At 36.4% G+C, this 14301-nt stretch overlaps 1 protein-coding gene across 1 annotated transcript; it reads left to right on the forward strand.

Moving 5' to 3' along the window:
• The first annotated feature begins 12033 nt into the window (after positions 1-12033).
• On the forward strand, positions 12034-13711 carry LOC145094309 (putative membrane protein At4g09580). Its single transcript, XM_079032570.1, has 4 exons — positions 12034-12377; positions 12490-12760; positions 12907-13077; positions 13354-13711. Exons 1-4 carry the CDS (start codon positions 12112-12114, stop codon positions 13480-13482), a joined length of 837 nt encoding a protein of 278 aa, XP_078888696.1. The 5' UTR covers positions 12034-12111; the 3' UTR covers positions 13483-13711.
• Positions 13712-14301: the final 590 nt, after the last annotated feature.

Genomic DNA, 14301 nt, shown 5'->3' on the forward strand with positions numbered 1-14301 from the left:
ATTTGGGCTCTGTGCCTCTAAGACTTTTGTGCTAGACTTTACTTTTGTGCTAGACTTTTCACTTTTGTGTTGTTGACATTTAAGGATTTAGGTTCCATGCATTCAAGACTTCTATGCTAGACTTTTGTGTTATTGACATTTAAGGATTTTCTGCTTCACTTTTATGTTATTAACTTAGTGACTTATCATATTTCTCATTTAGATATAAAATTATGTTTTTTTATTATATATATAATTATTTATTGATAATCCTATGAGGCTTACGCCTCGGTTAGCCTCGAGGCTTACGCCTCTTGAGGCTAAGGGCTTAGCCTCGAGGCCCGTTTCCGCCTTTTTAAACCTTGATTATATGTATTGTGTAACACCCAGAATCCGAAAGACCAAGAAAGGAAAGAAAAGCCCTTAGTCAAAGGAGTCAACTTGTCGAGTTCAAGGAATAACTCAATGAGTCGGAGCGGGCTCCGTGTGGAAAAGTAAGTGACCGACTCGACGAGTCGGCAAGTGGACTCGGGGAGTCTGGTCTGGGTTGGGAAACCCTAATTCTGGGACCTTGTACCCTATTTAAGCGTCTTATTCTCTTCCCTAGGGTTCATTTACAGCCTCTCTCGTCCAGAACCCAAAATCCTAGCCACCCAACTCCATTTGTGAGCTAGTTCTTTCCTTGAGAGTGAATTGAAGCTTGGAGAAGGAAGAAGGACCTTGGCGGTGCAAGAAGAAGCTATAGATCCAGAGTTGGGGTAGCATTTCAGACCATTTAGATGTAAAAAGCTTATGCCTTGATTGTTAATCATCTAGATCCCCTTTCTAGCATAGATTTGGTCACATTTGGACCATTTCCAAGGTCAACCTGAGTATTAAGCCTTTGAGGATGGATTGGACACAGATCTGGACACTCTTGAGCTTTAGAATCTCAAATTTGTTGCTTTATCTAGCTAAGATCCCATTCCATGACCTAGACCTTCTTTCTAGCTTGGATTAAGTGTTTTGGCTTCATAACACCTTGCATGCACGTAAAGTTAGCAACTTTACGTGCAATGCTAGCATAAGGAGTCCAGATCTATAAGTTGGAAGTGTTGGAATGGATTGAAATCAACAGAGTAGATATGTAACAAGGAGGACTCGACGAGTCAGCTCATGGACTCGGCGAGTCGGGTCGCAAACCCAAATCCTTATGTTTATAAGTCGACTCAGTGAGTGGGGTTAAGGAGGATTCAGTCAGTTAGGACCCATAATGGTGATGAAGATCATAACACTCGACGAGTTCAATGAGGAACTCGGCGAGTCCAAGGCAATCTTCTTAGTTATAAAGATGGGCTCGACGATTTGTTTATACAACTCGGCGAGTCAAAGCCTAGACTTTCATGCGATGATGATGAACTCGACGAGTCGGTTGAAGATGGTCCCAAAGTGTTAGTTGAGGGAGAACCCATCGAGTTATTGCCAGACTCGATGAGTGGAATCGGGGTTTTTTTGAGATAGAGGGGCATGCACTCGGCGAGTCATGTCAACTGGAAAGTCGACTTTGACCAGAAACTTGACCAGAGTTGACTTAGTTGACCTCTAGAGGACAGTTTAGGCTAAGTTCTATTACTTGGTGTTGACAGCTCGTAGAGCTAAGAGAGCAGCGCTTCAGAGAATAGTTGATCAACAACCAGAGGATTGTCAGCAGAGTTCAACAGTACATGTGAGTTTTCCTTCCAGTAGGAACGGGTCTACGGCCACAATGCTAGCCCGTTTAGATAGTAGTAGTTCTGGACTTTGGTCCGATGCAGTAGTTCAGTATGCTTGATGTCTTTGTGATTCAGGCATGTTTATGTGTTAGTTCGTCCGGACCTCGGACCATTGTAGTATGCAGTATATGTGCTTATGTTATATGCTATGATCATGTAATGCTATGTTCAGTTAGTCTGGACTTCGGTCCGATGCAAGGGGCAAGGCCCCAAATAGTCCGGACTTCGGTCCGATGCAGGGGGCAAGGCCCCAGTTAGTCCGGACTTCGGTCCGATGCAGGGGGCAAGGTCCCAGTTAGTCCGGACCTCGGTCCGATGCAGTGGGCAAGGCCCAAGTTTGTCCGTATTTCGGTCCGATGTAGGGGCAAGGCCCCAATTAGTTCGGACTTCGGTCTGATGCAGTAGGCAAGGCCTAGTATGTGTTTTATATGTTATTGTTTGGTATGTGGTAGTTTGAGGGAGCTCAATAAGCTTCGTGCTTACAGTTTCAGTTTTGGTTTCAGGCACTCAGTTTTCAAAAGAGGAGCCCGGGAAGATTGCAGCGCTCACACCATTTGTTCAGCCTGGGATGTTTATACTCCCATATACTTGACAGTTCTTATAATATTTTGAGATACATTGCTTATGATTTTTATATGAGGTTTATTGACTATGGTATTTATTATTAAATTAAACGAAATTTTCAGACTGTGTTTTTGGGATGTTACAAGTTGGTATCAGAGCCTTGGTTTGAGAGATTCAGGCACGCTTTCGGGTATGTATGAACTCAAACTAAGGATTAGTATAGAAATTTTCAAAAAGAAAACCAATTTTTGTAAGAATGATTTTGAGGAAAGAAAAGACTTTTAGAAAAAGCGAAAAGAAATTTAAAAGAAAAGAACTTTGAAAATAGAAAAGGGTGTGGTGCATGCAATCACCCGAGCTCAAGTAAGTACTCCCAAATTACCCATACCAGTTTATGTTATGATTATCAGTTTCAGTTTCAGTAGGACAACATGCTAGAATAGGACTAAAGATCTAGGAGGATGCCTTATGTGCATGCTATATGTGTTCCAACTTTATGAGAATTGCATGCTAGTATTGAGTAGACAGTAGTAGGATAGCCTGTTTAGGTTATGCCTCTTAGTATGAGCTTAGCATTGTATGCTAGTACAGTTTCTTGTTATGAGGATAGATTTGCCTGAGTATTTTCCTGTGTCTGAATGCTGCTTACTTTGTGCTTGGTGGGACTTTGAGTGATGGGAGTTAGCCATTAGGTGAATACGTCACGTCACATGTGATTAGGGTTGAATAATATCAGAGTGCTGGATTTGGCCCTATTGTGCAGCTCTCGTCTGAGTCTAACCGTTGTAGGGACGAGTATTTTACTCAAAGGATTATCTTAGCCTCGTCGCATGTGATGGTATTCAGGTGATGGCTAATTGGCATTACAAGGAGGACTTCAGCAGCTGAGGACTGGTTTGGGTGGAGTCAGAGATTTTCCTTAGGGCAAGCCTAGGATGAGAGTAGCAGAGATCAGTAGCAGTAGAAGGGACTTGGTAGAGTCAAGGCAGTTCTAGAGGAAAGTACAGATAGATGTGGAAGGTAATATGGGCCCGTACTACTGAAAGCAGATGATCCGTACTCGATTCAAGTGGGACCAAGACAAAGCCAGGGAACTTTTAGCGTGTATGTGTAATCCCTCAGCAGTGAAGTGTATTTTGATAGTTATTGTGATATGCTTTCAGCATGGTGACGTTGCGGGGAAGGCCAGTGGGCGGATCATGCGCCGAAGAGGGATCAGGCTCGAGTTTAGGGACCGAGTAGCTCGAGGAGCGAATGAGAGAGTTTGTATCAACTGAGATCACGTACAGTATCTTAGACCAGACTCATGTGATCTTTGGCACAGTCAAGGAGGGTATAGTAGAGATTTTGGATGAAAGGCTTAGAGCCTTTCGCGTAGAGATGATGGATTTGAGAGGAGCGTGTATGTTGACATTTTGAGAGTTTAGATCTTTAGGAAAGACTCTATCTGTCTAGCATTCTATGACACTAAGTGTCTTATACTACACATACATAACGAGGAGCCATCCTAGTCAACTAGCATCTCGTACTCTAACAATACCACTATCCTAACATATAAAGGATAATGGGATACGTAGCATAGTGAGAAGCTCACCTGAACCGAAGAATTGGAGAAGCACAACAACACTCTCACTCCTTGCACTGATCAATCCCACGAATCAAATAACACAAAATAAAGATCAATTCTCAATTAACAACCCAAATCCATCAAGCTTAACTCCAGTTCAAACTAGTCAAAAGCCAACGGTCAACCACGGTCAACAACCACCACGACATGGAGACCTCTTGGTCACGTCATGGGCATGTCAAAGCAGAATAGTTGACATACATGAAATTACCATGTCGTGGGCCTTCCTTGGTCATGTTGTGGCATGTCACAACAAATAATCGCGAATCAGATATGCACCATGTCGTGGGTCCTCCTTGGCCACATTGTGGATACTAGAAAATCACTCAATTCTTCATTAAGAGCTTAATCCCTCCATATCAAGGTTCCACACTTCAGGTCTAGTCCATCTCATTAACTTAATGAATAAATTTTCCAACTTTATCCATTAGGACCTCACCCCAAAGCAAGATCTACAATCCTAAGTACACTATGTGCTCTATCAAGGCCAAAACCTGTGTATGGGACCAAGAACACTCAACTAAGACTTTTTTCTCACTTAATCAGTTGTTGTAGCACCTGGTTCCTGGTATGTAAATCTTATTGAGAATTTTCCTTCTTTTTAGCCTTGGACTCGGCGAGTCATAGGTCCAACTCGCCGAGTAAGGACGGGACCCGAGACATGTTTAAGTTGGCGACTCGGCGAGTCCATATTCCGGACTCGGCGAGTCACCGTTGTTGGATGAAACCCTATTTTTCAGGGGTTGCACCCTATTTAAACGATGTTTTGTGCCTCATATCAGCCCCCATTGCGTCAAGAACACTCCCTCTCGAAGCTCTAACCCCTCTTTTAGTAATTTGGGTGATTTTTGTGCATTTCTTTGAAGTTTTGGAGAGAAGAAGAAGGTAGATCAAGAGGAGAGGAAGAAGATCCAGAATCTTTGTGCCATTTCAGAACTTCTAGAGGTATTGGACTCGAAACCCTCTCTGTCCCTTCATTATTATCTTGTTGAGAGCTTGTGATAGCCATTTCAAGGCTTCTTCTAGTCTTGACCTTTGTGTAATGAGCTTATAGTGTGGAGGGACTTCAGATCTAGGCATGTTTGGGCTCTAAGGGCTCGGATCTGTAGCCTTTATGGACCCTCATTGCTTGAAGACCTTGGATCTACCATTTTAAGTACATTTTGAACCCTAAAATCCGTATTGGTGAATATCTACACGTAAAGTTGGAAACTTTACATGTGATTCGTGTTCTAGGAGTCCAGATCTGTGAATGGCATGGACTGGAATCGAGCAAATCTGTGTATTTAGTGGGTGCATGGCAATGACTCGGCGATTCGTTCATGTGACTCGGCGAGTATGTTCGCAAGTCTCCGAGTTTGTCCCCTTTTCGTAGTGTCGAGTGAGCAGTGAGTCACGGGGTGTGACTCAGTGAGTCGGAAGCTGAACTCATCTATGGAGGAACTCGGCGAGTCAATGCCCTGACTCGGCGAGTTCAAGGCAATCTCCTTAGATCAAGAACAGACTCGGCGAGTTGCTCATACAACTCGGCGAGTCTCAGCATAAGTATTCTTCGGGTGAAGATGAACTCGGCGAGCTGTTCATACAACTCGGCGAGTCTTAGCATAAGTGTTCATCGGATGAAGATGAACTCGACGAGTTGTTCATACAACTCGACGAGTAGGATGAAGGACTTGAATATCAGTTTAGAAGGAGAACTCGTCGAGTCGTCGCCTAACTCGACGAGTAGAAACGGGATTCAGGACAGTCACTTGGGGAGGGACTCGGCAAGTTGGAAAGTCAACTCGGCGAGTCGGGTCAACTGAAAGTTGACTCTAACTTGACTTAGGGCATGATCAGGGTTAAAATGGTCATTTTACCCAAAGGATAGTTAGCAGTGTTTGATTGTGTATGTTGTGGGAATTGCAGCCAGAGGATTTCCGGAGCAGCAGCGACAGTAGTAGACAGTCAGTTCCCGATCAGATCAACAGCTACTTCGAGGTGAGTTACCTTCCAGTAGCGGTGGGTCTACGGCCACAATGTCGTCCCACCAGTAGGAGTTGTATGTAGATGATTGTCTCCGTGATATTCGTCTAGGGATTACTACTACCTGTGTTATGTTTATGTGCTAGTATGTTATGATGCTATGTGCAAGTGACAATAGAGGGGAGATAGTCCCCGAGGTAACCGGTCGGTAGGGCCTAAGGGGTAGTTATACCCAGCCATGTTAGATAGATCTGATATTGTGATACATGTTATGTGGTAGTAGTGGAGGGGAGGAATAGTTCCCCAGTATCCGGTCGAGAGGACCGAAGGGGAGGCCAGCACCCAGATATGCTAGGCAATATCCGGTCGAGAGGACCGAAGGGGAGGCCAGCACCCAGATATGCTAGGCAATATCCGGTCGAGAGGGCCGAATGGGTAGGTCGGGCACCCAGATATGCCTGACAATATATGTATGTTATGAGATTATATGGTATGTGGTACAGTGGGGGAACTCACTAAGCTTCGTGCTTACGGTTTTCAGTTTTGGTTTCAGGTACCTCCTCAGCTAGGGGAAAAGAGTCGGCGAGGTAGCAGCATGTCACACACACACACTCTCTGGTTTCCGCATTTATGAGATTCTCTGGGATTTATACTCTGAATTTGATTGGTTGTATGATTTGGCTTTTAGACATGGTTTACGTTGTGTTATGGTTGATTAAACAATGTTTTTAATTATTAATGTTTTCTAAAGTAATGTTTTAAAACGAAATTTTTGGACGTGAAAATTGGGTCGTTACAAGTTGTAACCAATTGTTGTGGAAGGCACACTTTGTTGGTTATTCGAAGATTATTCGACCAATAGTAGTTGATGTATTGTCTAAGTGGGAAACTGTTGGAAATGGGTGTCCAATGTCATAACTAAATTGGTATAACTTTGGAAATAATAACAAAGCCATTTTTAAGTTTCCCTCAAGAGCTAAAATAGCTAGAAAGGATTTAAGAGAGTGAGATAAATAGTTTATTAATTTATCATAGCTTGGTAAATTAATTAGAAACTTGTTAAAATTAATTTAGAATTAATTTGGATTAATTGAAATCAATTAGAATTACTAAGGAATTTATTAAAGTTACAAAGAATGAATGTTAATTGTTTAAAAGTTGAACAAGAGGAACATTCTGGAACCCCTAAAGGGTGTGGACAATTTTGGGGAGTCTTGGAGGCATCTAGAATCAAACCAGGTAATAGATAAGGAAAAGATTTGAATCTGAATTAAATTTGATTATTTAATTTATTCAAATTTGCTTTGCTTGCATGTTACATTAGCTATAAATAGACCCTTATAGCCTTCAAAATTCTGTTCCTAACCTTTCCAAGAGTGAGAATTTCGTTCTCATGGTCCTTTCTCCTCTGTACTAAATATTCTTGGGTTTTAGATTTTTGGGTGTGAGTCATTAGAGACATTCTACTTTGGGTGCTAGCCCTTCCAAGTGATTGCAAAGAATTTGAGATCTACAAGGGAATCAAAAATATATACAATTATACTTGAAAGGTTAGTTATTCTTATATATTTCTGATTAGTTTATATTCATGTTTTGAAAATATGTTGCTATAATAGTAAAACCTAGACCTATGGTGCATGTACACTTAGGTTATATTTGAATGATTTCGTTGCTTTATTCTAGCGTAAAGATGCATAGAAAACCCAAAAGTAAGTTGGTAAACTCATGCACAAGGACTCCAGTTCCCAATCAGATAGTCTACGGTGCTCGGGTAGAAAGTCTATTTTCAAATGATGATGTTTTTTCCTTGTACTACTAGTGGGTTTTAAGTAAGCTTGATATTATAAATAGATCTCATTATACTTTTGTAACCCTAACTAGAAAGCATGTGTATGATGGTTGTTTATTTTCTACAATCCAATAACATCTATTTTTAGTTCATCTGTAGATTAGCCAATCACTCTGATTGTGTGAAACACATCAATTCCTTGTTTTTTTTTTAGCATTTTTATCATGTGTTGTATGTTTATCGATTCTTGATCCTAACATGTTCCATAATTGACCTCCAATGTGGGGCATGGATGAGTTAAGGTGAGTCGCACAAATAATGCAATTTACCATATTTTTAATTGAGAGAATGATTTTATATGACAATTAATTATCAATTTTCTACATATCTAGCCACTTTCTTTTTTATACACGATTACTATTAACCTCGTCCGGGATATTCAAAACCTACCATTTTGACCGGGTATTACATGTTAAATGCCTTTTTGTGTATACAATTTACCATTAAACTTTTTTTAATTTAATTTACCACTAAACTAAGTCTCAACCATCTTCTCCGACCAACACCATTCACTCCCACCACCATCGTCTACCTTCAACAACATACACCACCTTCCATCATCACTAGTCGCCATTACAATCTCCTACATCCACAATTCACCACCACCAAGTAATTAATCAAAAACCAACTTCAATATAAAACAAAATCTATTCAAGTTTACATTCAAATGTAAACATTGATTCATATATCCAATCAATTCAAACTCATATTCAAACAATAAAATGTGTATCCTTAAATGGATGTGGTTAGTGTGTGAAAATAAGTTTAATGGTGATTCTTAAACATATGTGAGTTTCACGTGTTTTTTGAACATATAAACTGGTTAGACTAACGATGGACGATCAAAATTATATTTTTTAATAGCAAATATAAGTTTAATGGTAAATTATATATAAAAAATGATTAAAAAAGATAATTCCTACAAATTAGTTTTCAAAAGATATGACTCTTATTCTACCACTTTTTTTTCTAAAAAAAATTTGTTTATATTTTGAAGAGATAAGTTGGCATTTTGAAATGTATTTGAACCTAAAAGACATTCTCTTTTGATGAACATGTATTAATATTCTTTATGTTGAAATAGAAAGAATAAATATGCTTTCAGAAAAGCACGCTAAAGTAATCATCTGTTCATTATATTCATTGAAAAAAAAGAAAGAACTTTTAACTTCAGGCCCTTAATTGGATAACTTTTTGGCTTATTAACTAATATAAAAACATATTACAAATAAATAATAGATTCTTCGCGTCTTTAAAAAATGAAAACTAGTACTTGTTTTTTTACTTCAATTTGACTTTATTTTCACTTCAAAAAAACAGTATAAGGTTTATTTATAGGAATTGGTACATAATAATTTTTCTCCATACACAACAATTGATATTTTAAAATGTTATATTGTACAACAATATAATTCATGAATTCTTATGTATGACAAAAAACTGTTGTGTACAAATCACTTCGCTTTATTTATATTTCATCTTTCTATACTATGATGTTTTATTTGAGGAAAAAAAGTAAGATATATTTTTAAAAAACTAGTAAAATATACTTAAACTAACTAATGAGCAATAATTTCATATTCCTCCTAGCGTTGACGTTCTAATAAAAGTGTATAGGTTATACTTTAAACACTAAAAGATTTTGGTGTCGAGCCTACATTATACATTTTGACTTAACATAAAAAGAGAATATGTCATATATGAATACCAACCGAGCATTTTCAGATACGAACATTTAATGAGTTATGTGTTGTGATACACGATCTGACATTTGAAACAAATGATAACATAAACTCTTAAAAGGTCTCTATAAATCTTATAAATCTTATAAAGCAAGCCATTTAAATTAATTTAGTTTAAGATAGATTATTTATCTTCAGTTATATTCGTTTGAAATATTCTTACCTCTTCAACTTATATTATTTAATTATTGATTAATTGATTTTTATTTTGCATACATAAAAAGTTATTTAGAATGGATGAAAATAAGAAAAGTAAAAAATGTGCTAATAGGTAAAAATATTTGAGTTTTTTTTTCCTCTCTTTCAGTTTATTTATTTATAAAAGTGTCTCTTGATTTGTTTAGTTAGTCACATTCATTTCGCATCTTTTTGTTCGTTTTAGGTATATATAATTTTAGGTATATATAATGTATGAAAAAAAGAAAGAAAAAAAAATATGCAAGATGATAAAGGTTTAACGGCGCAGCTTGCTGTCCGTTTATCTTCTCACTCTTTGTATTGTGATCATTAAAAAGTAATTTATTATTTAACAAATTAGAACCAAAAAAATTATATATTTAGAATAGTTTTCTTTATTCGTTTGATTATTAACACATGTTTTTCTTCTCTTTTTGTTTTAGTTGTCTAAAATAAATGAAAATGAAAATGAAAACGAACGTGGAAATAGATAAGACTATGTAAGTTCTTTTATTTCTTTCAATTTATATGTTTTTATATAAATAGAAACACATATAACATATAGTTAAAATTTTTGTTACGTCAAAATTTGGCTTTTAAACATAAAAAACCACAAAAAAAACCCTACAAACTTTTTACTCCTTAAAACCCTATATAAAAACAATTATGTTCTATATGAATCTAATTTTTTTTTATCATTTCTTTTGTAATTTGTGATTTATTTTATTAAATATTTATTCATCATAAATGTATTTCGATATATAAAAAACCAATTGTTATATATATATATATATATATATATATATATATATATATATGTTGGAAAATTAATTTTATTAATTTCCAAATTTGGATTTTCTCCATTTTTGAGCACGTATTTAATACTCTAAATATAATCAAAACAAGTTATTGATTATATATTTGTGTTCTCCTCCGTGATATCTACGTTTTGATATATCACACGTCCAAAACGAATTAAAAGTGAATGAGAAATTACTTGTCAAAGTAAGGCAATTGAAGAGAAGATAAAGGAGTTAAGTGAGTTTTTAAAGCTCATCCCACATTGGTGGAAGAAGGAAAAAAAATTGGTTTATAACTACTAAGACTAGCTACCTTTGTAAGACCAATTAGAATTAAGGCTCTCTCTTGCGCGCCCACATAGGGGGGAGGGGTGCAAATGTGAGCCAAATTGACTTCGTGCCACTGAACTTGTGTGCGAGCGCGCGTCCCGCGGATACGAATGCACCACCGGTCGACTAGAAAAGTTCAAGGACCTTTTTTTGCATTTTTTTTCTTTTTGGTTAACTGTTACAAAAACGAATTAATCGGTTATATTAGGTTGTGTATATACAATCCCTATGTGACTGGTTAAAGATACCGAATGAAACGAAATAAATCTCTTCCTTTCTTACGTTTTTGCTTCATCTTTTCTCTCTTGCTGCAACCAAGGTATAATCCAGGCCAAGTGTGGGTTCGGACAATCTAGAAGAATTGCTTACCACTGTTGTATCCTGGGAAACAAACACTCATATAGGGCGAATTTGTTTTAAGGAGATTGTGTTAAACACAAGCCTCAATCAAGAAATTTATATTTTTGTTCTTTCATACAATTTTGGGTTATATTTTCCTAACAATATATATATATATATATATATATATATATATATATATATATATATATATATATAAGAAATAAATCTCTTCATTTCTTACGTTTCTGCTTTGATCTTTTCTCTCTTGCTGCAACCAAGGTATAATCCAGGTCACGTGTGGGTTCGGACAATCTAGAAGAATTGTTTACCACTGTTGTATCCTAGGAAACAAACACTCATATAGGGCGAATTTGTTTTAAGGAGATTGTGTTAAACTCAAGCCTCAGTTAAGAACTTTATGTTTTTGTTCTTTCGTACAATTTTGGGTTAAATTTTGATATTTCAAAAAGAAAAAAAGAAACATGAAGTTGGTAAATTACTAATTTTGCAACAAGGAATTAGCTATTATAAAAGTTTAGTGATATTTTTTTAATCGGTTAAACTAAATAACCGGTCAAATTGATATTTTTAATATTTTTAATGATAAAATAGTATTAAAAAAAAATAACTAATTACCTACAAAGATGATAGTTACTTGCATTACAAAGTCATTTTCCACTTATCTGAAAAAGTTTGTACAATTTGTTTTTTAATTTATATTCTGCGCGCATATTTTTTTGAAATTAAATTCGGTAAAAAAAATTTAAAAAAAAAAAAAGAAAAAAAAAAAAGAAGAGGTTACCATAACAGGTTTTCGGAGAAGAAACGTGTTAGGTTCATTCTTATATCATAATTCGTTGCCTTCAATATTGGGTGCTTATTTAATTTTCAAAACAAAATCCTCATTACTTTAATGATCAAATCTTCAATTTCCCTGGAGATTCTCAGATTTTGAAGTAGAAACTAAGAAGAAGAATTCAATTCGATGGAACAGCAACGGCGGGTTGAAACATCGGATAATTCTTCTTCTTGTTCTTCTTCAACGACATCAAATGATGATTACAGGGAAAATACAGTGAAATCATCGGCAATGCCATCCAAATTTGTATTGACGTATGGGGAGATGGCGGGTGCATCCGCCGTCGTTTTGGGTTTCGCTGTTAGTCTCATCGGAGTTTATCTCTCCTTGCCGGTTTCTGACTACTCCTTCCTTAAGCTTCCACGAACGCTTGAAGATCTTCATGTCCTCCGGTATTCGTTCTCCCCCTTTTCATTTCCTCCAAATAAATGTCTCCATGCATCTGGATTAATTGTGAATACATTTTCATATTAATGGATTTAGATTTCTCTGATTCTTTTTCAGGGATAATCTGGAGAGATACACATGTGACTACACAATCCAGGTGCTTGTTGGGTATTGCACAGTCTACATTTTCATGCAAACATTCATGATTCCAGGAACTGTTTTCATGTCTCTACTCGCCGGATCCCTTTTCGGGGTCTTTAAAGGATTAGCCCTCGTTGTCTTTGCTGCCACCGCCGGAGCATCTTCCTGTTACTTTCTATCTAATTTGATCGGCCGCCCTCTAATCTTGTCTCTCTGGCCTGATAAACTGGTTTTCTTCCAAAACCAGGTCAGTTCCTCTTTAAGTTCATGGCTTTAATATATATATATATATATATATATATATATATATATATATATATATATATATATATATATATATATATATATATATATATATGATGCAATGCATGACTTTGTGTTTGTCTTTCTCAGGTGGCGAAAAGGGAAACCCGGTTACTAAACTACATGCTTTTTCTAAGGGTGACACCCACCTTGCCAAACGCGTTTATTAACATTGCATCTCCACTTGTAAATGTGCCTTTTCACACGTTTCTGTTGGCAACTTCTCTTGGCCTCCTTCCAGTTGCTTTTATCACCGTTAGGGTATAATCTCTCTTTTTTTAGAAGATAAAGTCTTTTTTAGGTTATTTTTAATGATTAAAATGAAAAAACATTTATGTCTTTTACATATACGAGAGATCGATCTAGAGTATGGATGGGATAAAAAGGTTACATATTTTGTTAAATGGGTGTTAGTATTTGTGTGATGCGTACCAAAAGCAGTACAAGACTATTTATCATGTTGTGTCATGTCTTGTCCATATGGGTTCCAAATACTTTGTCATAGTAAAGATTTTGACCATTTTATCCAATGTGCAGGCAGGAATGGCACTTGGTGAACTACAATCGCTTGGAGATCTATACGATATGCAATCAATCAGCATATTATTTTTTATAGGGCTGGCATCTGTGATCCCAACAATGATAAGCAACACGAGCGAACCATAGGGTTGTTTATTTATAGGAGGAAATCACAGGTACATTGATAGTGTATTTGGATATGTCATTCTTTTGAATGAATTCACTAGATTGATTGATTTGATTCGTTAACAAGTAGATAAAATACTAAGAACAAATTAGTCCTCAAACTAAGTCAGAACCACTCTTGTAAAATATGTATTTGGATAAATGTCTACTTTGTATTGTTTCGAATCTAAGAAATTTTATTGTCGTGTCACATTTAGATAACTTGTTTTGAATGTGTTTTGGAAAAACAGCTTCAATAGCAAGCCGTGTCGGGTTTTAAACGACGGTTAACATAAATTTAAACCTACAAACATGAAATTAAAATTTCTAACAAAAATATTCAAAATCACATAATGTCAATGATATGTTAGATTTTTGGTATAAGAATATCAATATAACCTAGGTTAATATAAGAATCATGATTCCAGTCACATTCCAAAATATGTGATTTCAACCCTATTTTTTTATTGTCTGGTTTATCACGAAATCTGATTTGGAATAATTAAATAATGACAATTTAGAATTCATGCCACCTCCAAATTTGAAACACAAAAAAATATATTTATATTTTAAGTTTTTGAGAAACACATAGATATGATGCGGTTATCAAAAGTGTTCACCCTTTACATGGAACATTCATCTTCCTATATAGAAGGAAGATGGCCGTTGGAAGTTGGTTGTACACAAAATGGTGCCAAAAAAGGGTAGTTACAATGGTGGTTATAAGACATAACCAATTGTTACATCATAATGATGTCATAGACTAGAGACAGTGCCTCTTGCAGGGTCTAGGGGCTCTGC

Source organism: Lactuca serriola, chromosome 3 (genome assembly GCF_051521515.1).
Source record: "Lactuca serriola cultivar US96UC23 chromosome 3, Lser_US96UC23_V15, whole genome shotgun sequence".
Taxonomy (NCBI): Eukaryota; Viridiplantae; Streptophyta; class Magnoliopsida; order Asterales; family Asteraceae; genus Lactuca; species Lactuca serriola.

Bases quoted from the DNA above. Each gene is read 5' to 3' on its own strand.
- LOC145094309 (XM_079032570.1), top strand. From the start codon at position 12,112: ATGGAACAGCAACGGCGGGTTGAAACATCGGATAATTCTTCTTCTTGT. The intron at 12,761-12,906 runs GTCAGTTCCTCT...TGTCTTTCTCAG, and splicing joins TGGTTTTCTTCCAAAACCAG to GTGGCGAAAAGGGAAACCCG. The intron at 13,078-13,353 runs GTATAATCTCTC...TCCAATGTGCAG, and splicing joins TTGCTTTTATCACCGTTAGG to GCAGGAATGGCACTTGGTGA.